Consider the following 22615-nt stretch of genomic DNA (forward strand, 5'->3'; position numbering starts at 1 on the left):
TTCCAGGTTAAAGAAGTTTAAATTTTAAATTTTCTGTTTAATATTTACCAATGTAGTCAGCTACCTTTATTGTAGAGCTGATGATTATTGTAGAAACATTGCTCTGTTTGTCCTACTTGCCACAGTCATCGCGAATGGAATGCATACAGGTGCAAGTAAAGACTGCGTTTGGTTGCGAAGAGAAAAAGGGAAGGAAGGATCGCTGCAAATAAGTGAGCTACAAGTTGGTCGACTAGAGTATAGAAAGAAGTTAAGATCTCCAATCTCTCCACCGGTACGATGTTCATGGTTTACGTTTACAATAATTTAAGAGAGAGCTCCTTTAATTGCTCTTATTTCTCAATTGACACGGTTTTCTTTGTTATTCACAAGGCTTTATTTTTGTTATAACCCTCATTATAAATGCGAGGTCAATATATTTAACACTTGTTTACTGGGACCGAGGGAAACAGTATGTTTTGTGGTCCCGAGACCGCTGATGTTTCACGAGGCGGAGCCGAGGGGACCACAAAACATGCTGCTTCCCCGAGGTCCTAGTAAATAAGTGCTTTATTATCGTACCAAGTTTCAAAAAGAACAAAACAAAAATGGAGAAATGAATAAGATTGTTAATGTTTTTAATACACAACTTGTGCGTAGCCGTAGTCAAAGCAAACCTACAACTTAATAAATATGCACTTCTTTGTCAAAAGTTGGCATATTTCCTCACAAAATTCTCGTAAAATCTTGACTGCTTGTTTAGTCGATTGTTTTGTCGATGTAGAATCCTTGACTTCTAGTAAATTGGATGTTTCCGCCTCTCCGCGGCAAGAAAATCGGGAAGACTCCATGTTTAATCTGATGTTTCGTGAAAGAAAGCGTGTGAATGAATTTTGCAAACGCGCGCTCAAATGTGTTGCTTTCTGGTTTCCGGTTGTTGTTTTTTTTCTTCCAATCACGTGACTTCCGGTTTTGTTATTCCCGGTCCATAACATAATACTCCCCTCCCAGAATGGTCGCCAGGAAACAGTCGAATTTCTTCACGTTCACGGGACACGCTCTCGACCAATAAAAATTGAGGAAAATTGAGCTTTGACAGTTGGTATATAATAAAGTTAGTTATTAACCCGGTTAAAAACTATATATAGACTTCGCACTTATAATGAGCAACATCTAATAGAAAACCTCAATTGATAAATAAAATACTTGATTACCTCGGTAATTAACTCTTACATAAAATCTCTGTAGATTTGCCTAATCTATCAGCATTAAAGGAAAATTTTGCTTCAGAAATAACAACTAGACAGTATCATTTCTAAAGATGAAAATATTGCAAGTAATGAAACTGTTTAGAGTGTTTTTGTATATTCTATGAAGGAATATGCTGACATATTTCTATCAGAAAATGCTATTTCACCAGTAGAGTCAGATGTAAGTGAAGAACTGGCAGTTGAATTCATTAATTCGATGGAACTCAGTGAAGTGTAAAAGAAGTTTGAAGTACGACCGTTTTCTTCTCTGGCTCATGTTGAGTTCTTGAAGTTTTCTTTTGATGCCTTTTCTGCTTTGCATTCACGTTTTGCAAAAGAAAGCTTCCCTTTCGTTAGCTAGTAATTTAGAAAACTTTAAATTATAGCTAAATCCATTCAAAAATGAACTAAAACCTCTCTTTCTGAGCGACTCAAGCTACGTACGGGAAGCCCTTGCAATGCAGATCTCGTTTGACATTCGTCTGTCAATTTTACTTTTTGTTGCACCGCATCTTTTTAATCTCAACGCCTTGCCAGATAATAGATATTTTATTAACCTCGTTTTCTCGGTCCGTACCGTAAGTTATGGATCCTCGTTTCCCCCCACTTTTTTATGGCCGGCGCGCCACAAGGGGCATAAGGCAGTGGAAAAAAACTCGGTCAATAACTTACGGTACGGACCTCGCACTCGGATAATAAAAGCGATGTATTTTCCAAATCCTTTTTCTCAATGAAATTCTGCATTTCTGCAGAAACACTGGAAAATGTCTTTTTTTGTTGTTTTGTTTTGTTTTTGTTTTTTGCTTCGAGCTCCATTTTTCCTGAAAGTTTTTGGATCTCATCATTGGCTCCACCACACTAATGGTGGTCAAACACTGATCACCATGTGCTGTCAGCCAGAAAGAATTATATTTAAAACTTGCGATTCAGCTGATGAAAATTCCGCACGAGACAGGAAATTATGATGTCATATGAAAGCCAGCTATATCTATACGAAGCAGTAGCCACAAAAACTGTCGGGTGGTTTTAAACAACTTTATTTAATATTAAATCGTTTAAAATGTTAAATTACTATAAATACAATCATATTTAAATGTGTTGAAGCATTATAGGTTAAGGAAATTTTATAAGCTTCAATTGGGACTAAGAATGTATTTAGTTTGACTCTTTTACAATCAAAGGTACTGAACTATCAATGTTTTATAAAATCGACAGTTAAAATGATTCTGATAGAGACAGCAATTGCAAGCGAAGGCAGTTTTAATTATTCATCAATATCTATTAATAACTACAATATGATCATTATAGTAGCAACGTTACCGTCACTATCACTTTCTTTTAGAGACAATAAATGCAAGAAAAGGCAGTTAATTATTTACCAATATCTATAAATAACTACAAATATAATAATTACGAGAGAAACGCTACTCTCATTTTCTATTACAGACAGCAAATGCTAGCGAAGGCAGTTTTAAATATTTATCAATATGTTTTAAAAGCTACAAAAAATGATTATGATAGAAACGAAACAACGATAATTTTTGTTCATATTTTTGGTTTTAAGATTTTGAACATTTATGGTCTTACAAGGGTGAAAAGCACTGCGCTTGTTCATTAAAAGGGCGGGAAAATATCAAATATGTGTAAAAACAAAGATTGTTCTAATCGATCTCTTCGAATTTACTTTCTTCAGCTCGGCAAATCATACCAGAGTCATTATCTATGTCCTCTAATGATTCTTATTTAATAATCTGTTACTGATTTAATTTATTTGCAACGCTGAAAGACGCAGTGCCTTTTACCCGTGTTTATTTAAACTACCAGGAATGCTTTAGCCTATAAGGCTGTGTCTTCTTTAAGATCAACAACCTTGTGACAATCTTTTTACTTTCATCATCATCATCCTCCATCCCTTATTGATGCTCGGTTATCAATATTTCGTTTTCAGTCGTTTATTCTGCAGCAACAGAGTCATAACACTTTTTAACAATGCGATTGAATAAAAACCTCTGAGCTATAAAACGCGTGAAACAAGAGATAATTTGCGAATAGTGACAAGTGAGGATAACTTGGGTTTCAGAGGAAAAAAACCACAGGTATTGGAACCTAAAACGATGGTGCAATCACTCCGGTTTCTGGAAGATGTTTTTGGATGCCATATCTTTGATTCCTGTGTTCATGACCGTCTATTGGATTCTGGGATGAGGAAACCGAAACCAAACAAAACCAATAACAATACTAGTAACATCTATGCGAAGCCTTATCACATTACCAATGTTTTACATCATCAAGAGATTTGTTTTGTACTCACCTCAGAGGTGTGGAGTTTGTCTTTAGAAGAGTTAATGCAGTTCTTGCTCGACAGCTAGTTGTTCTGGGTTTTCTTTTTCTCGGCAAATCCTAAGCTCCTTCAAAGGCAAAGCTACGGGGCCTATTTGTTGAGGTGGTGAACATCCTCCTGCAATGTTAAAAAAAAAAAAAAAAAGTTTGAAAATACGATTAATTCTTGGCTCCCAGGTTCTGGTTTATAGCGGAAACCGAAGGTAAGTCGTTAATATTAGATATTCCTGAACTCCACATCACATGTGAGTAGAGTTTGTTGGGTCTCTCCTTTGTTTCAACCACTTTTCTGTAGGTTCTTTTTCTTCTCCCATTCGTAGAAACCGATTCGAGTTGTAAGTAAACTGACCCTGACCTATATCATATCAGTCAAGAGGTTTTTTCAAAGTTTCCTCCACCCTTCAATACACTGAGAGCATCATTTACCATTATAGGCTGGTTTTCACTAGGCATAAGCATAAGCATAAGCACAAGCATAAGCACAAGCATAAGCACAAGCATAAGCACAAGCATAAGCTAGTGAGGACAGTGCCGACATAAGCATAAGCGCAAGCATAAGCACAAACACAAGAAAACCAACATGTTCGTTTTTCTTATGTTTATGCTTGTCCTTATGTCAAGTGAAAATAGGAGAAACATAAGCACAAGCATAAGCGAAGGTATTAAACCAATCACAGAACACTGGGTACCAACCCGGCTTACCGTGAGAAACAAAATGGCGGACGAAGAGAGTGTTGTGCTCATTGACGAAAAACTAGCAGAAACTGTACGTGGATTTCCTATTCTTTTTGATAAATCCTTGAAAGATTTTAAAGATCGAAACAAAAAGGATCTTGCATGGAGTGACGTTGCCACCTCGGTTGGGTTTGCTTCAGGTAAACTGCAAAAGTTTTTGTTTTGTTCTAGTGATTTTGCATCCTTCAGTATACGAAGTTTTAAGCTTAATATCATGAATTAACCATCAATGTTTTGATAGGGAAAGATGCCGAAAATGCATTTAAGAACCTTCGTAATCGTTACACGAGGAATAAGAAGAAATTACAGTGTGTAAAAGTGAGTGGCACAGACACAAAGACTGTCAACGAGGTCAAGAGCGAGACAAGTGACATGTTCCCCTATTTAGCCTGGTTGGACGAATATATCAAGCCACGCCGTTCATCATCGAATATGGTTGCCTCCATGTCTGAAGATGGTAGCAACATTGATGAAGAAGAAGCTTCTGATGATAAGACTGATCCTTCTTTGGACTCGGACTGCAGTGAACCTACAGTTATTAAATCCAAGACCACAGGGAGAACAAAAAACATAAAAAGATCAAAGAGGGATGACTTTGAAAGTGCAGGTATAGAACTAATAAAGAGTATTGGGAGTAAACTTGACCAAAGAAAGGAACCCGAGAAGGACAAAGATGAAGAGACCATTTTTTCAGAATTGATAGGAACTCAGCTGAAAAAGATGCCTTTGCATGACAGATTAATGGCTAAGATGGAGATAAACCAAACAATGTACAAATTCATGATGAAGAATACATCAGATTACAGTTATCCCAATTTTGAGAGCCCCGTAGCAACAATGCCAAATCAATTTGCACGACCTTTCCCTCCCAATCAGCTTTGTCAACCAGTGACTGGAATGGCTACATCTGATAACCATCCTTCACCTGTCACTTCACCCCTGGGAACCTTCAGGATGACATCTACTCCTGAAACTCGGTTCCAGAAACCCACAAGGGTCATGACTCCACCAATCAATGAAATTCAGAATGTCTTTTCAAGAGAGACTTCAGACAGTGAGACAAATTTTGAGCTATATCCTCGTGGATATTTCTTTGAAGAGCTTAGGCGTGACAAACAAAAATAACATTCTTTACTTATCGTATGCAAGAAATAATTATGATGAAAAGATTGATGATGGATCTTGTTGTACAATGATAAGGCTTGTTTTTATTTAAAACTCAGCAAATGTTTATATATATATATATATATCTAACCTGTTTTATGAAAAGGTAACCCCCCACCCCCCTAACATGAGCTTGGTTAGGTGGTCAGGATTTCACACTAGAATGCTTTCCAAGTGAAAGGTCAATTCCTGTTTTGGCGCCTTGTGCACACCCCTAGCTCCGCCCTACCTTCCCTCCCCCCCCCCCCTCCACCCTTGGTACCGAAATGTCAGCCATCTATATAGCACTAATGGGTCTCTCACCTTAATGATCTTGTCAGTTTTTCAAGTGCGCATGCACTGACTGAGTGTTGGGCCTGGGAAAACAAAAACAAAAATCAAAAACAAAACAAAGCCTTAAGCCAAGCTTGGCGCTGAGAGTGGAACGCTTTGCAGAGGCAGTGGGGAAGTGTTGACGTCAGAACTAGGCTTGGCTGATCTGATTCTATGCCTTTGAAGAGTACAATATTTCGTCAATCAAATGGCATAGCATGCAAATGCTTGGAGACCAACAACCCAACAAGAATACTTAAAAAGCTGCAACCCACATAAAGGCACCGATTATTGTTTTGGCCAGCCATGCATGGCCCAATTGGCTTATTCATGCAAATTTACTGATAGAAAATCATCTATTCTGGGTAAAAAATGAAGAAATCAAACATGGATTTAAAAAAGGGCAGCTCTAGAGGAAACCCCTTCAGCCTTAACTGCATGGTCCAGTTAATGGCAAGTATTGTACCACAAAGAATGTCATAACTCATTGAAAAAGAAAATTTTTTGTCTGTTAACTTGTTATAATTTTTTTATTCATCAAAGCTACGAAAAATTTGCTTTATTTCAACGCGTTAAAACTGCATGGTCCAGTTAATGGCAAGTATTGTACCACAAAGAATGTCATAACTCACTGAAAAAGAAAAATTTTGTCTGTCAACTGGTTATAATTTTTTCATTCATCAATGCTACGAAAAATTTGCTTTATTTCAACGCTTTAAAAGGGAAAATGTTTCGTAGCATTGATGAATGAAAAAATTAGAAGAGGTCTGTACCTTACCTTTTAATATAAGTGTAATTCATGTTTTTTTCTTCTAATGTGACGTGGTATATCTTCTTAACAGACATAGAGATTTGAAAATATCGCTGCAGCAACAAATTACTTAATAGAGGAAAAGCAAAAAAATAATATTTTTTTATGCAAAGCTTCTCCGACATGCGTACTAGACGTCTTACACAGGGATCCCAACATTTTTCTTTGCTTGTTCAGTTCCTTTCTTTCTTGTTTAGATAGATAGATACACCTACTTGCAAAAACGTTGACATACGATATTAGAACATTAGTAATTTAGCGAGAAAGGAAAAAATTAAAAGTCAAAAGAAAAAGTTCAGCTTCAGTGATCTTCTTTTGTTTTTTGATATAATTCCTATCCCACTAAATCACTAATGTTCTATTTTCGTATGTCAACGTTCTTGCAAATAGGTGTATATAAAATCTGATTAAAAATATATAAACTATAAATCACAATACTGCGATGCTACATGATTGAAAAACTAGATATATATACCATATAGACAAAAAGTGGATAGAAAAAAAATAATTATTTATGCCCCCCCCCCCTGAACTCCCCAAAAAAGAAAAAGAAATTAATAATGAGAATCCTTAATAATACAAAAAAGAATGAAAGTGGAAAAATGGACAGTGTTATAATTATAACTGGAATTAGTAAATGTAGGTTAACTAATGATAGAAGCAATATATATAGCGACTTTGTTGAATTTGAAACGAAACAGTTCCTTGATGTAATTCGGCCCACGCGTAGAGGCTAAGGCTTGGTGAACCAGGGACAGAGAATAATATGACCGACGACGTTCAAGAGTTTGTAACTTGACCAAGTGTATAAAGCATCGTCGCATGGACAATCGTGAGGTACTTTGAAAACAGATCTTAAGCCAAAACAATTTGCTTTCTCAAGCTTATCACGCAAACCATTCGCAACTCCAAGTAGTAAAGGGCTACAGTATTCAAAATGTGGTAGAATAAAGGCCTTATATAGCTTCGCGGCAGTATTGATGGAGATCAAATTTTTAATGCGTCAGCTGATAACGGAAAGCTTAGTGTATACTTTGTTAAGTTTGTTCTTAATATGGACATTCATTCTTAGAGAGCTGTCAATATTAGCGCCATTTCAATCTATTTTTCTTTATTTTTTTATTTTTCCTTTCTTTTTCTTCCTTTTTGTTAATTTCTTTCTTTGCTTTGTTTTTTTCCTACCTACCTACCTACCTACCTACCTACCTACCTACCGACCTACCTACCTACCTACCTACCCACCTACCCACCTACCCACCTACCCACCTACCCACCTACCCACCTACCCACCTACCCGCCTAACCACCTACCCGCCTACCCCCTACCAACCTAGCCACCTACCTACCTACCTACCTACCTACCTACATCCATTCATTCATTCATTCGTTCTGTCTTCCTTTTTCTTTTCTTTTCTTCCTTCCCTTCTTTCTTCCTTCCTTCTTTATTTTTTCCGTCTTTGTTTTATTCATTAATCCTTATCTTTCTTTCTTCTTTTCCCGTTTCATTCTCTCATTCTTTCAATCAATTCTTTCATTCTCTCTTCAATCTTTCTTTCCTTTCTTTCTTCTTTCTTTCTTTTCTTCTTTCCTGTCCTTCATTCTAACCTTCTTTACTATTTTCACCTTCCTTCCTTACCTTCCTTCCTTCCTTTCTTCTTTCCTTCTATCTTCTTTCCTTTTTTCCTTCCCTCCTTCCTTCCTTCCATTCCTCATTCCTTACCCAACCTTTCTTTCTTTTTTATTAACCATTTAATTGTTGGGCTAATTGTTTGATGATGGTGATGATCAACTTTATTTCAACATGCTTAGCCTATTCAACAATAAAGCTGATTTCCAGGAGCTAGGGGCGTGCGACCGTTTGAACCGGTTTTTTTTTTTTTTTCAAAAAAAACTCTGACAGCAGGGCCCGACAACTTTGGTCATACAGCAGTCGGTCACTTGCAGTGTCAACGCTCTGCCACCAAATAAGGGGCTTCTGACCATTTGCCTCTGGTAGCTCGCGCAAATGAACGTTTGCAAATGAAGGCGGTTGGCGTTTTTTGGCTGACGTTGACTGCTCTTTTGTTGTCCGTTGTTTCACCGTTGTTGCTCGTGAATTTCTGTCAGTTGCTGTTGTTGCTGCTACTGCTATTTTTTATACTTGGCAAGTCCGTTTGCAGGGATGAGTTCCAAAGAGTTTCTTTACAAATACGACCCTAATAACCCATGGCTCCACAAGAATAACAAAGCGCCATCTGTCAGTTCTGTGGAGAAGGGAACTCGTAGCCGACCTTCCAAGATGAAGAAAGTTTACCTTGCTAAGAAACGGAAATCGAGAATGAGAAGAAATGCCCCCTTCAGAAACCTACAAATCACTACTCTGTACTGTTGTCGGAAAGCTTGCCTTAGTGGAACTACCAGAGCCCAAATTCAATTTCAAAGACAACGTATCTACTGTCAAGACTACCAATGCCTGAACTACACTATTGCGAGCAACATTCAAGTCCAAACCCTATTTAGTGGGCGGAATAAGATCATCTACACACTTCCTAGCCTTGGTATAGTCTGCTAGACTGCCTTTAAAAAGGTGTTTGCAATATCGGATAAAAAGATATGGGTCCTTTTGAGAAAACAAAACGTGGGCGATCCAACATTGCAACACGATCAGCGTGGGAAACACAAGAACAATGCAAGAAGATTACTTCCAGCTGTCGTCGAGTTAGTAACAAATTTCATCAAAGATTACAATCCTGGACCAAGTCATTACAGGCGCCAAAGAACTGCAAAATTATATTTTGACCCTAAATACAGCTTAAGTGGCATTTGGAAAGATTTCACAGAACAGCATCCTGATCTTAAAAGCAATGGCCTCAAAATGAAGAACAAAAGCGCACCTCTCAGTTACTCGGCATTCAGAAAAATTTTTATTGAAGAAATGAGTCACCAGTATTCATTCCGGAAAGCCCGAGTCGACACCTGCCAGACTTGCGACAAGTACGGAAAGAAAATTCGAGAACTTGAAAGGGCCATACCCATCGTGGCAGCATGTTTCAGGAGAAAGAGCCAAGAAGAACTTCTAAAACTTAAAACTGAACTTGACGAACACCTAAGAGAAAGCGAAATTAGGTATGGTGCTATATCTTACGATATGAATGTACTAGCCAGTGTTGCCAAATAATAGTTACAGTATCGCAAAAGGTCTACACCTAATATTCCAACTTCGAGTTCTCTTTTGCTCTGTGTTAGCCCTGATTGTGCGTAAAATATTCAGAACTGAGAGCAAAAGCCGTGGAATCCTAATCTAGTGCAGTGGTATTGTTCATGTGTCATTACCACAGGCTGTTACTTGTTCTAAAGAATATATTACATGCTAATGAGGCTAACTTAGAGCAAAATAGAACTCGAAACTGGAAAATTGCCAGAACGTTGCTAATCGATCCCGCTCGAATGTTCTTTTTCTCGTAACAACGTTCTTGCAATCTCAAGGTACTTAAGGCCTGGGTCAAAAGCCAGTTATAGCACAGATCATTTTGTTTTCCCTATTTTGTCGTTCTTAGAGTGATTTTCATATGACCGTGAAAGAATAGGCAAACTAATAGTTAGTAGTACACTCTAAACCCATTGTTTCTTTTGTTCTTTATCAAAAAGTACAAACTAAATGGTCTATTTTCTGTCACGGTCATATGAGAATCACTCTACTCCATATACTTAACGTATCTAAAAATTCTAGCGAGTAATAAGGCATAGTTGGATTCAAACTCTCGGATAATTAGAGAACGGCAGAGCTTAATTAAGGACCATGAAATAGCAGCAGCAGCAACAACCGCAAGACTAGCAAATCAAGACCGACAACCAATTACACGCACACTTTAGTATTATATTGTTTAGCAATTTGCCAACCACGCAATTATATGCGCAAACTACTTATCAAAGTACCATTTGCCCAAAACTCTATGGTTACCTTATTCTGTTTTAGTTTGGGCTATATTGCTATTTATTGCAAAATTTGAGGGTTTTGCCCTGTTGAAGCTCAAAACGCGTATGGTTCTTCGATAAAATCTTGTAGATTTTTCAGCGGTTTTTGAGCGCGCGCACATTGTGGGCTCAAATCAAATGTTCAAAGGTAGGCAGCCACCTTAAAAGCATAGTCTGCAAATAAAGAAAGAAAGAAAGAGTAAATATCTAGACAATAAGAAACAAAAGTCATAGAATGCACGCGTAATTTGATCAAGGTATATTCCACCGCGATATATATAGTGCACCAGTCTTAAGGAAGAAGGAAACGTTAAACACAACTTTCATTCCATTCAAGAATGCCAAAATCGAACCTCTGGCAAAACTGTAGCGCGCGCCAATGCGTTCTTTAGTAACATGACGTCAACTTTTGAAATAATGTCTGTTACTGCTGTTTGTAATTTTACTAAAATGAATGAAACATCTCTAGTCTTGCATCTAGACTTTCATAAAACCATTCGGCTACCGAAGTTATCCAGCCAAGACGTCTATTACAAAAAGAGGTTGACAACCAGACTATTTGGAATATTATATTATATTGTCTCTTTCTTTACAGAATTGCACTTGATTTTCTATCAAAACCATGGCGCTGACCTTCGTAAACTCAACATTGCAATGTCCATTTTATGTCGAGGTATGTAACTATTTGATTTGTGGTTGAGTGTGTCTTATGACAGATAAAAGAAATGCAATTCGAAAAGTGCTTATCATAAATTTCTTAGCGTGAAAGGTGTGTCAGTAGGAATAGATTCAGGATTAGTTTAAAGCCCCTCCAATACCGTTTTTTACTAGTAAAATTTACACTGTCATAAGCTACGCTGAAACATGTTTGCAAGTAATAAACCTGTGAGGTTTAAGACTATTGTCTTTATCATAATATTACACTGTTATAGTTTTTATATCGAAGTAAAATTTTAAAAGACATATAATTTGATATTATCCAGTAAACGAACCTAAAAAATGATGTTTACTTAATGCAAATGTAGTGCGATCTATCTTGTAATCCGTTTCGCATTACTTTTACGTGATCGCGTTCGGAACTATCATGTTTAAATTTATGTCTGGAATCGCATCTTTAAACGTTACACTTTACAAAAATTGTATCCCAAACAAAGTATAGAGCTAAATCCCTCCATTTTCGCCCCGAAAATTGACTTTGAAAGGTAGATTGGAATACTTTTCTAAACTACAGTGTTATCAGTTTGAAAGATCTCAAATCATGTTTGTTGGCAATTAGGAAATTTTCCATCATAGCTTGGAACGCGATCGTGTAAAGCAAGGGACGGTCCGTTATAAAAGTAATGGGGGAAGGGGGATAGAGGGATCCAATAATAATTTGTGAGAACCCCTTACTGTTACTATTTTGCTGCTGCTGCTTTTGTGGATGTATCATGTAGATTGAGGCTAAAATGAATGACTCAAATGAATGACCTTCCATTGCTTTATGAATAACTGCCATATTCTGTGTTTTTGTAAGACAATGGAAGGTCCTTTTGAGGCATTCCATTTAGCCTCCACCGTTGTACCATAAGTATCATTAGTATATGTAATAGGACTCCATGCTGTGGTCCAATTAAGAAATAATTGGACGAGGAAAATTCCGAGGACTGACAAAATTGGATGAGGCCGTAGGCTGAGTTCAATTTGGCAGTCAGAGGAATTTTTCGAGTCTAATTATTTCTTGATTGGGGAGCATGAAATCCCATTACCTAGTAATTATATAGCTGCATAATTAATCCCATATCAACAAGACCTGTCCAATTAAGAAAATAATTGGACAGTTACTTATATGGGATTAATGAGAAGCTGTATAATTAATATCATAATGTTATCGTTGATACATTTATTGATCGAGGGAGTAAGTGATGGATTGATTGAGAAACTCATTGGTTCATTGATTAACTGATTGATTGACTGATGATTTGATTGTTCAATTCATTGTAGACATACTATGGCCAGGCCCCAAATTGTGATAGGAAGCTTCTAGAGAGTATTTTGGAGCCAGATGAAGCAAGGCAAACACGACTTGATATCAGAACATTCAGAAGCTGTATCAGTGAAATCGTTGAAAACGAAGATGGTCGACTAACAGTCATCGCCTTCTCTAGACAAAACAATCATCCAGCGGCTCTTATAACATTAAAAAAAAAAAAGGATATGATCCAAATATGCTTGATAGCCTTCCGGGACAGAGCACCAGAAGTGAGGGATTTTTTCCCGGGTTCTCTGGTTTTCCTACCTCCATGAAATCAACAAAAAAATTAATTGGAATTTCAGTGGATGAAGAACCGGCTCTCTGATGTAAAGAGCCATTGTTAAATCTTATTAATCTTATCATCTTATTATTTCTTTCATCATATTTCATTAAGGCAATACGGCTGCAAGAACATTTATAGAACCACTCCGCTCCAATCAAATGCCTTCCCGCCCACAAGATTGTTTCTGCGGTTCTATAGCTGTCTATTCACATTTATCATTATTTTGAAAAATACTATCATCAGCATAGGCAGAAACTTAAGTATTTTTCCATTACTTGGGTTTTTCTTAAAAACAAGATCTCCGGCTTTGAAAAATAGGTCGTTATATTCTTTTTAATGAAACTGACCACTATTCTAAACGAGAATCATAATAAATCAATAATGACATTATTCTTAGCCTTGCAGAAAATAATAAGACATTGAATTCATCATCGGCACAAGTTAGGGCGCACTACAGTGGTTTTAAAATTTGAATAGAATTTCTAAAACACTACGTAGCTATAGGGCAACACTGATAGCAGCTGCTAGGAGACTATAGAAACTTCCGCTATTCCAAGAAAAATATATTGAGATTCTATCAAATGATTTGGCTCCTAGTTGTAACCTCGTAGTTCTATCTTGGCCTGCAAGGCTGCATTTTTGGAGAAGTTTCATTTTCAAGAAGTAAACACTTAAAAATATAAAAATAGGTTCGGTTATTGTCAGCAAGAGTCCGCATCATATCACAATCTATCTTCTTACATGTTTAGGTTGGCTAAGAATGGACCTTTGAATTACTTTCATTATTCTAATATTGCATCCAATAAACTAGTTCTGCAGATCACAAGTGGTATTTACTAACGAAATATTGAAAAGTTTATTCACTTTTAAAACTAGGCTCTAACAACAACTAAAACGATAATTATGAAATATGTATAAAGTTAAATGTAAAATATGTTGAGCAAAATAAATTGATTGTGTTTTAAAGTGCACATAAGTTATTGTTAAATACACACATGTACAAATTGACAATTTCACCCCAGATTTCTTTGGATTAAAAGGCTACTAAAACGCGACCTTCCTACATCGGATTCTCTGATTACTTTATCAGTCTGATAAAGATTAATTCATTTTAATATTTTAGATAACTAATATTATCTATTGTAACCAAGTTGAAAACTGGTTGAAAACAAACTGGTTGAAAACATACTGGTTGAAAACATACTGGTTGAAAACATACTGGTTGAAAACTTACTGGTTGAAGGTTGATTCGAGTTTGTTGCGTTACGTTTGTACTAGCCATATTTGGAATGACGATGTAAGTATTCACGTTCGTAATTTGAAGAATAAATCAGTTCTGCTCCAGATTTTGTGCTGTTTAGTTGTGTTTTTGTTTAGTTCAAGTTTTAGTTTTAGTTTCACTTATTTTCCTGCGACCTATCTTGGAAAAGACCTGCAATGAGTTTCATCATTCTTGCCGTTCAACATCCACTTGGTCACCCTATAATATATTATTACTTCTCACACCAATGACGGCGTGTCTGTCACTGACGGGCGAAGAACAGACTACAGAGAACAGAGTCTATTCCTGCGAAGGAAAAACAAGCTAAAAAGAAAAAGAGAAACAATAAACAATAAACGAGGAGGAAGTGGCTCAGGGAATCACAGTCTTGAGCGCCAGTAATCCGATTGGGAAATTAGACTCCCTTTTCAAACTGTCATCCTAGATCGGGAGGGCAAAAACGTTTTAGACCCAATATCGAAATACAGCAATTTTTATCGCAGCTATACCAAAATGAAATGCTCCTAAGAAAGCCTTGTGCTCCTGGAAAACGAAAGAAAAACCCGTGCATAACTTGCACGAGGGACCGCGAAAGCTTAACGGTGCGCAAAGCAAACAAAAGGCCTTGAACAACTTAGTGTGCATGAATTACCACAACACAAATATTATTATTAAACTTACAAACGAAAAAACATGTAAAATGCTTCACAACCGCAAAGAACATATCGAAAGAATATTCGCCCTAAGACCACTACGCCGCTCAAGGGTTTAAAACACAACCACAGAGGCAAAAGGCAAAACTTATTTCCACAAACGCCACTACTCCGTTTTAAAACACAACCACACGAAGCGAAAGGCCATAAACTACTTTTCTTTTGACCGGGGTTTAATATGAAAATAAAAAAATAAAAGATAAAAAGGAAAATATATTTGCCTTAAGAAGCGCTGGAGATTCTGCCCCTCCGGTCGGTGAAATCTTCCCGGGATATCTTGAACTGGTTCTTCATTGTGTTTGCCTCGGACAGCTCCAAGCGCTTCGACGACCCTGTCCTGCGGTACTTCCAGAGTATTAGACATTGTTCAAAGCCTCAGTAAAGCTCGAAGTCTTGGTAAAGCCTGAGCTAGAAGGAACACGTCCGAGCCGTAGCAGACTAGAAGTGGAATGATTGATATGCTAATAAGCTTTTGTAAAAAAATTAGGTGTGACATGCTCGTGCACTGACTTGTCTCTGTTGCACGAGAAATTGTACCGTGTGACAGGGGCTTAAGTCAGTACCGTATGATTCCCACTAACACGCTAACTATTCTCATGGGAAACCATTTCAATATTACGGCATACCACAGACCGTGAAAGTGCTGTAAGTCAGTACCATACGTTTCCCATACACACGATAGGGTGTTACTAAAACGAGTAACGGAGTAACTCGTTCTTGAAGAAAAAAAGTTTTAGTAGTGTGGAAGGTATATTTTAGAAAATTGGAATTTAAAATCTTACGAAATTTGTGTGTGTAACTGAATTAAAAGTCGAAATTAGGCCTACTACGAGGGTCCCATACATAGCCCCATCTAAGTTCGTCCCAGGTAAATCTATAGTCAAATATCTTATTAACAAATTAGATCCGGGTTCTCAGGTTATTCTCCCTCCTTAAAAATCAACTACCAAATTCTAGTTCGATCTTTGGGCTTTCGCTACAGGTGTAGCTTTGGGCTCTGTTGTGATTATTGCTCCGTGCTGTGATATAACAGCCGCAGTTTGCATCAAAAAGCTATGAAATTATTACCCATGATCCTTAAAGATTCATTTTAGGTTTCGGCTACCGGCTTTTTTGCTGACTAACTATATTTAGCTATTTAATATTCATAATTTGATTTGAAAAACATATATAAGCATGCATACGTAGAAAATGAAAGCAAAAATGGAACTGACGAATTTATTTAGAGAGGGTGACACGTGACAGTTGTAACTGGTAAACTTGTGGCGCCCTCTATGTTTAACGTCTCTAAGTGAGACAGGACCGCCATTTTACGTGGTCATGCGAGCCATGGCAAAGATGTAACTATTTTCAGATAGTTTTAAATGGCTATATCTATATATTTGCATATATATTTGATGCACGTTTGTGGTCAGCCTGAGCTTATTGGGATCTATATATTTTTAAAACTTTGAAAAAGTCTTACTTTAGTGCTTGAAATTGATAAGTGTTAAATTTGTAAGCTTGCTTTACTTCTTCAGAATGCTGTTTTTTGTCGAATTGAAAGACAAATATAACATTTGAAAAATACTAGATTATAGGATTTTTACTGAGTAAAATTATCATACGTAATTTTTTTTGTTGTTTTTTTTGTTTTTTGGTGTGTGTGTATGTGAATTGGAAGGACATATCCTTTCCAAAATAATTGCATTGTTTATAAGCTAAAAGTGTTCGTATTTATGCAAAACCATCGATCATTCACAATCGGTAACTGGGCCATGTACATGAGTAACTGGCACCCTATGCTTTGGTGTCAAGGTAAAGTCCTCCAGCGGCCCTGCTGGCATAGGTGTCTTGGCTTTGTCCTGCGGTAGACAAATTCATCGTACCGCCTTCAGGACCATCTTCAGAACCTCCAGCGGCCCTGCTGGCAGAGAGAGATAAAATATATGCAAATATAAATATTTAGTATAAATACACAGGTGATTATTGAAAATCTCGCGCGCTAATTGGTCGAGAAACTCAGATTATCACACGATAATCACCTCGAGCGATAATCCAAAATGGCGGACAGCCGCTTTGTTGCTGTTACCGGGGGAAAATGTGTCTTTTATATTCTTTCTTCTTCTTTTTTTTTTTTGAAAGAATCACCTGTGTATTTATACTAAAACAATTATTTGCCTCAGGCTCAGTGAATATCGGGAATAATAACCTCAACTTCGTTTCGGTTAAAGGAAAACTTTTTATGGAAATATTATGGATATGCTGTACGAAACAAAATTGTTTTCAGGAATGACTTTAATAGATCTAAAGAGTCAATTCTTCTCGTGCTATAGGGTAAAGAGTTCCAAAGTATTGGACCAGCAACAGAGTAGCGATAATAGATAGCGAGTTGGTAATTTTCACTGAATAAGTAACGTTAGTTATATATAGTATCAACAAAAAGGCTGGTTTTCGTTTTCGTCTACCACCTAACGTTCAATACAAGCTGAGCAGCACACAAAGCTCTCAAACTCGTCCTTCTCAACGTTATGATTCATTTTGAGTATAAAATACTTAATTTTTACATTATGTAAAAACTTAAGTCAGCTAGATCGATGATAAAATACAAGATGACTGTCTCGTAAACTGATGAAGTGTTAGATTTGTACTTTTACTTCTGGTAAATTGTTATTTGTCCAATCAGACGCGCGTCCACTCTTTGTGCCCCAACCTCGAAGATAACCAATACAAAATAATGTTTTTCCCTTTGATTCTGGGGGTGGGGGGAAGGACCCTCTCTGGGTTAACATTGTCCCTGAACAAAATCCTGGATCCGCCCCTGAGACTTCATCCAGAAAATAGGTTTTACAAATCATAACGCATCCAGAGATATTCTAATTGTTAAAAAGCATTAACTTATGTACAAAATGCAAACTTACTTTAACAATTCTTCGGATGTTTTCCATCGTTTTTTTAGTTCGTTAACATTGTCGACCATTCCCTCGTCCAAAATATCAGTCTTCTCTTTCAAATAATCTGTAGCTTGTTGGATGATTTCGCTGCTTAGGTCAGGACGAGCATAGCCGATTCTTGTTTCATTAAGTGTTTTAAGACTATCCACCAAACGTTGGTCCCAAGGAATCTTTTTCTTTACTTCCGTCAGCCGCTTCCTTGCTGACTCTTGGGCCTTCCTGTCATGTTTCAGATCTTTCTGGATGTAATTGCAAATTTCTTTAAACTTGTAGAACCAGTTTTTTTTGAAGTGTTCTCCCAGGACGTACTTGCACAAATTTCTCTGTAAGGCTGTGCCAATTTGCACAATAACCAACACGTCTTTCTGATGTTCAATTTCTTTCTCTAAATTCTCCATTCTCTTTTCCATTTCTGGCCGCTGTTTTGTCAACAATTTATTCTCATCTTTCAATTTTTGTATTTTCTCTTCTAAAACGTTGATCCTATCTTTAAGATCTTTATTACTGCGCAAACTTTCTTTTAAATCTTTCTCCAAAGCCGCTATCCTTTCCTCGTTTCTACGGATTTCGGCTTCGATGTCGTTTTGATCATGATTTCGGTCCATTGTGGCTCCTGGATTAATTGTTTCCTGAAAATAGTAAAATACTATGATACTTTAAAAAACATACACAGTCTACGACTACATGTAGCTACTGCCATTTTATATTGAACAATATATATTTATGGTAGTGTTAATTAAGGTATAATGAAATAATTGAAGTACCCCAGGAATGCATGTGGTTACTGTCGTGTTACAATAATAATAATAATAATAATAATAATAATAATAATAATAATAATAATAATAATAATAATGGTTTAATCAATAGAATCCACGAGGTGGCTCTTCACCTATCGATAAAACTATCTAATTTACAATAACATACACACAAGATAAATTTACGATAAACTATGAAGCTATAAAATAAATTAGACATATTAAGAAATAAGATTGACATAATTACTATTGGATTATTCTAAGCTAGACAATTATTATACATAAATAAAAAGGACAAAAACTGAAGTAATTGGGGCTACTCCCACCGCCCCCAAGGAACCACCCCAGGTCGAGATATTCGGGGCAACAGACAACTTAACCTCGTGGTGTTGTTTAACTGTCGCTCAGCATCATTAAGGCATGGCTCTCAGATGAAAAACTGTTTCATAGCCAGTTTTCTACGAATCTTACCCAAACTTGGCAAGTTAATGTCTTTTGTGAAAAGAAGGAACCTTAAAGCCTTGGTTGCCATGGAAACTAAGTCACGTGACAACCAGATCGCCATCTTGGATTTTTAAACAAGCCGTTTGAAAACGTACCGAAACATCTTTAAAAATCATGAAAATGCAGATTACTATTCATATTTACAATGCCTATATGGATCTAATTGGATATCTTGGAAAATATTTTAAGTTTAATTTTTAGAATATTTTCTATCTTTTCCAAAAAATTGAAAATATTCTAAAAATTAAACTTAATATAATTTCCAAGATATCCAATTAGATCCATATAGGCTATGCAAATATAGCGACTTGAAGACGAAGCGTCGAGGGTGAGACGCACGTGAAAATGGCGGATTTCACGGGTAAGTTGTTTACATGAGTTTTCTGTTATTTCTTGCTTTTCTTATATGAATATAACTATGGGTTCGAATCCTGCCAAGGGCATTTGATATTTTTCTCTTATTCTCTCTAACTTCATTATATACACACCGAACGCATAATTTATTACTACTATGAATATAATTATATTGTAATTAGAATTAATATACCTCTCTCGACAATCAAATTTTATGAAATTATTGTAAATATGCTAGCTGCCTATCTTGGCTAACCTTTAGATTATTATAGGTAGCTTGTGCCTGAATTCTTGTTAATTTATATATCTATGACTTGTAAATATCAAATTGAGGTACCAAATAATAAAGTATGTATGTATGTATGTATGAAGGCGCGATCAAATTAAACTGCCTAGCTTTGCTGCTGGGTTTTATATCGCTCCTCAGAGTCAGGGAACTCTAGCAGCGCTCTAAACATTACACCTTTTGCTGTTCCTTAACCGCAAAGGAATATTCATTGAAGCAAAGAAGCATTGTCATTAGAGCGAACAGGCATACAATAAGGCGAACGGAGTCTTAATAGTGCGATTGAACGTTCATCGCAAGTATTGCGTAAATAAATGTCCAAAACACTGTATTAAATGTGTGTTGTGGTTTATTGTCTGCACCAAAACGCTAATGAAAGTTTGAAAACGTTAATGAACTTACGCAAACATATTCATGATTGTCAAATTCAATGCTAAATTTCTTAATGAAAGTTCCATCGCACTATTGAGACTCCGTTCGCCTTATTGTATGCCTGTTCGCTCTAATGACAATGCTTCTTCGCTCCAATGAATATTCCTTTGCGGTTAATGAACAGCAAAAGGTGCACTACGCAAATTATTTTCCATCGAATATTTTATAAATTTCAGACCGTTTTCAAAGTAATTTTTGAAAGTTGCATCCGGAGTAAAATTTGATGACTGCGCGATTGTTCGGTACAGTTCGCGGTTTCCACAAGACATGCACATGCAGCTTCCTTCATATTGAAATTGCAAAAAATTAAATTGCACCATTTAAAAAGAAACTAAAACAAGTCGGTGGAAATCAAAATGAAAAGGTTTCTACATCAAATTCTATCAACGGTAACTTAGCGAAGAAAAGATGGAGAAAACTTGTCGCAATTAATCGAATACGCTTAAACAACTAGCGAAGGATTCCATGGTTGCCGTATAAAGCTACCATCTTGTTCAAAAAATCCAAGAACTAATTCACTTTTTTCCTTACGATTTACTCGATCGATATAATTTTATATATGTATATATAGTTATCTTTTAGTCTATTTTTTTCTTCTTACCTTATTCTATCGACGAAAACCCTGCCGGTCGACCTAGACCCCTGCCAAAACACGATGGCCGTCGTACGTCTAGCAATTCAGCGAAATCTTATATTTCTTCCTTCATTCGCGCTTTATATTGCGTTGCTCGCATTGTTATCATGGTGCGTTTTGATTGGCTGCTAAAATCTTGATATGAATAGGCCTTTTGCAACAATAGATCACGTGTCAAATTCCCCCATAGCAACAAGCCTCTGGCGGGCAAGCTTTCCAGACATCCCTTGACAACAACAAGAGTTTGAGTAGCGGAGCGTGACCTTTCCAGAACTATAGTGTATGTTTTATCCTTATATTCTTTCTCAAAGCCGTTGATTTTCCAGAAGTACTTTGTTCAGATATTTTTCTATCTTGTGAACGTGTTTTAAACGTTTCAAATCAAAAACAGAAGGTTTTTTAGCGACTTGAAGACGAAGCGTCGAGGGTGAGACGCACGTGAAAATGGCGGATTTCACGGGTAAGTTGTTTACATGAGTTTTCTGTTATTTCAGAAACTAGTGTTGATTATTTCATACAAATACTTACAACTATATCATACGAGTTTATTTTCGGACTCTTAACTATGGTTTTGCTAAACATCGCCGAGTTTAAGCCATTTTAAGTCCGAACAAACTACCTCTTGTGCTTGTTATATTCTCGGCGTAGCTAGAGGTGTTATATCAGTGAAACACCGGATAGCCAAGATCTACAGTATATATGAGGCAGTTCTTTTTTTGTGCTGTGCCTATGGGCACAGTACATTTGTTTTTGTTGAGTTAGGTATGATCGGAATTTAGTGTTACGAATGCCATTGGTGGACCTCGTCATGATTGACATTGGTGAAACACGAGGTGAAAATGCATGTTGAGATCTGTAAGATCGGGACACGGAGGAGGTGAAAGAGGTTGAACATATGTGGTTTTCGTGGTAAGAGTGCCTTAATCCAACTTACTTTAAACTTAATTTGGTAGTTCTAAGCAGATAATTAGAAACTGGAGCTAAATTAGAAACTTTAAGTGCGATTTTTGTTTTTTGATACAACTCGAATTAGTTACGTAAACAAAATATTGTAAATGGACAGGCCAGGAATTTATACTGCGTCGTTGATGTAAAATAGTACTCGCACGAGTTTTATATTATTTTATTACCAAGAAAAATGATATTAGGTTTGATTAGCAAAACCTATTTATTTCTAGTCGAATATTTTCATGACAAAAACGTATTTCATGCCGTAATCTTGAATGGAGGCGGGCAAGGAATTTCTACTGCGTCATTGATCTAAAATATACGGTGGCCGATTAGGACAAAACGATATTACAAGTCTCAAAACAAGTTAGCATGTATCAAAACAAGTTAGCAAGTATCAAAACAAGTTAACAAGTATCAAAACAAGTTAACAAGTATCAAAACAAGTTAACAAGTATCAAAACAAGTTAGCAAGTATCAAAACAAGTTAACAAGTATCAAAACAAGTTAACAAGTATCAAAACAAGTTAACAAGTATCAAAACAAGTTAACAAGTATCAAAACAAGTTAACAAGTATCAAAACAAGTTAACAAGTATCAAAATAAGTTAACAAGTAAAGCAAAGCAAAACAGTAAATTTCGAAACACTTTAACAAAGTTTAGAACAAAAAACATATACAAAAATTAAACGATGAAAAAACACTAATATAAGTAAACAATCTAAAAATACTCAGATCTGAAAACGCATTTACAAAAGTCAAAACTATAAAAACAAAACTCAATTTTCAAAATAATACCAGTACTAAAACAAAAACTCTGAACGATTAAAAATTATATTGGTATATACTGCAGGAGAACCGCGGGCTCTTCTAACTAATCTACATATTCACGTGTAGCACGTACATTCCAGGAACTAATAAGTCATTGGCAGAACCCGGCGAAAGGTAAGGA

The 22615-nt window shown here is 36.4% G+C and overlaps 2 protein-coding genes across 2 annotated transcripts; one reads left to right on the forward strand and one right to left on the reverse strand.

Annotated features, from left to right (window-relative positions):
- The first annotated feature begins 4048 nt into the window (after positions 1 to 4048).
- LOC116307002 (uncharacterized) lies at positions 4049 to 5547 on the forward strand. Its single transcript, XM_031717144.2, has 2 exons — positions 4049 to 4444; positions 4546 to 5547. The coding sequence occupies exons 1-2, from the start codon at positions 4150 to 4152 to the stop codon at positions 5427 to 5429; spliced, it is 1179 nt and encodes a 392-aa protein (XP_031573004.2). The 5' UTR covers positions 4049 to 4149; the 3' UTR covers positions 5430 to 5547.
- An 11047-nt stretch (positions 5548 to 16594) lies between these two features.
- LOC116289690 (uncharacterized) lies at positions 16595 to 20800 on the reverse strand. The gene is made up of 3 exons (XM_089026374.1): positions 20684 to 20800; positions 17716 to 18377; positions 16595 to 16718 (listed from the first exon to the last, which is right to left on the reverse strand). The coding sequence occupies exons 2-3, from the start codon at positions 18351 to 18353 to the stop codon at positions 16595 to 16597; spliced, it is 762 nt and encodes a 253-aa protein (XP_088882500.1). The 5' UTR covers positions 18354 to 18377; positions 20684 to 20800.
- Between the last annotated feature and the right edge of the window lie 1815 nt (positions 20801 to 22615).

Source organism: Actinia tenebrosa, unplaced genomic scaffold (assembly GCF_029948245.1).
Source record: "Actinia tenebrosa isolate PJP-AT-01 unplaced genomic scaffold, QUT_ActTen_1.0 PGA_scaffold10__47_contigs__length_13832649, whole genome shotgun sequence".
NCBI lineage: Eukaryota > Metazoa > Cnidaria > Anthozoa > Actiniaria > Actiniidae > Actinia > Actinia tenebrosa.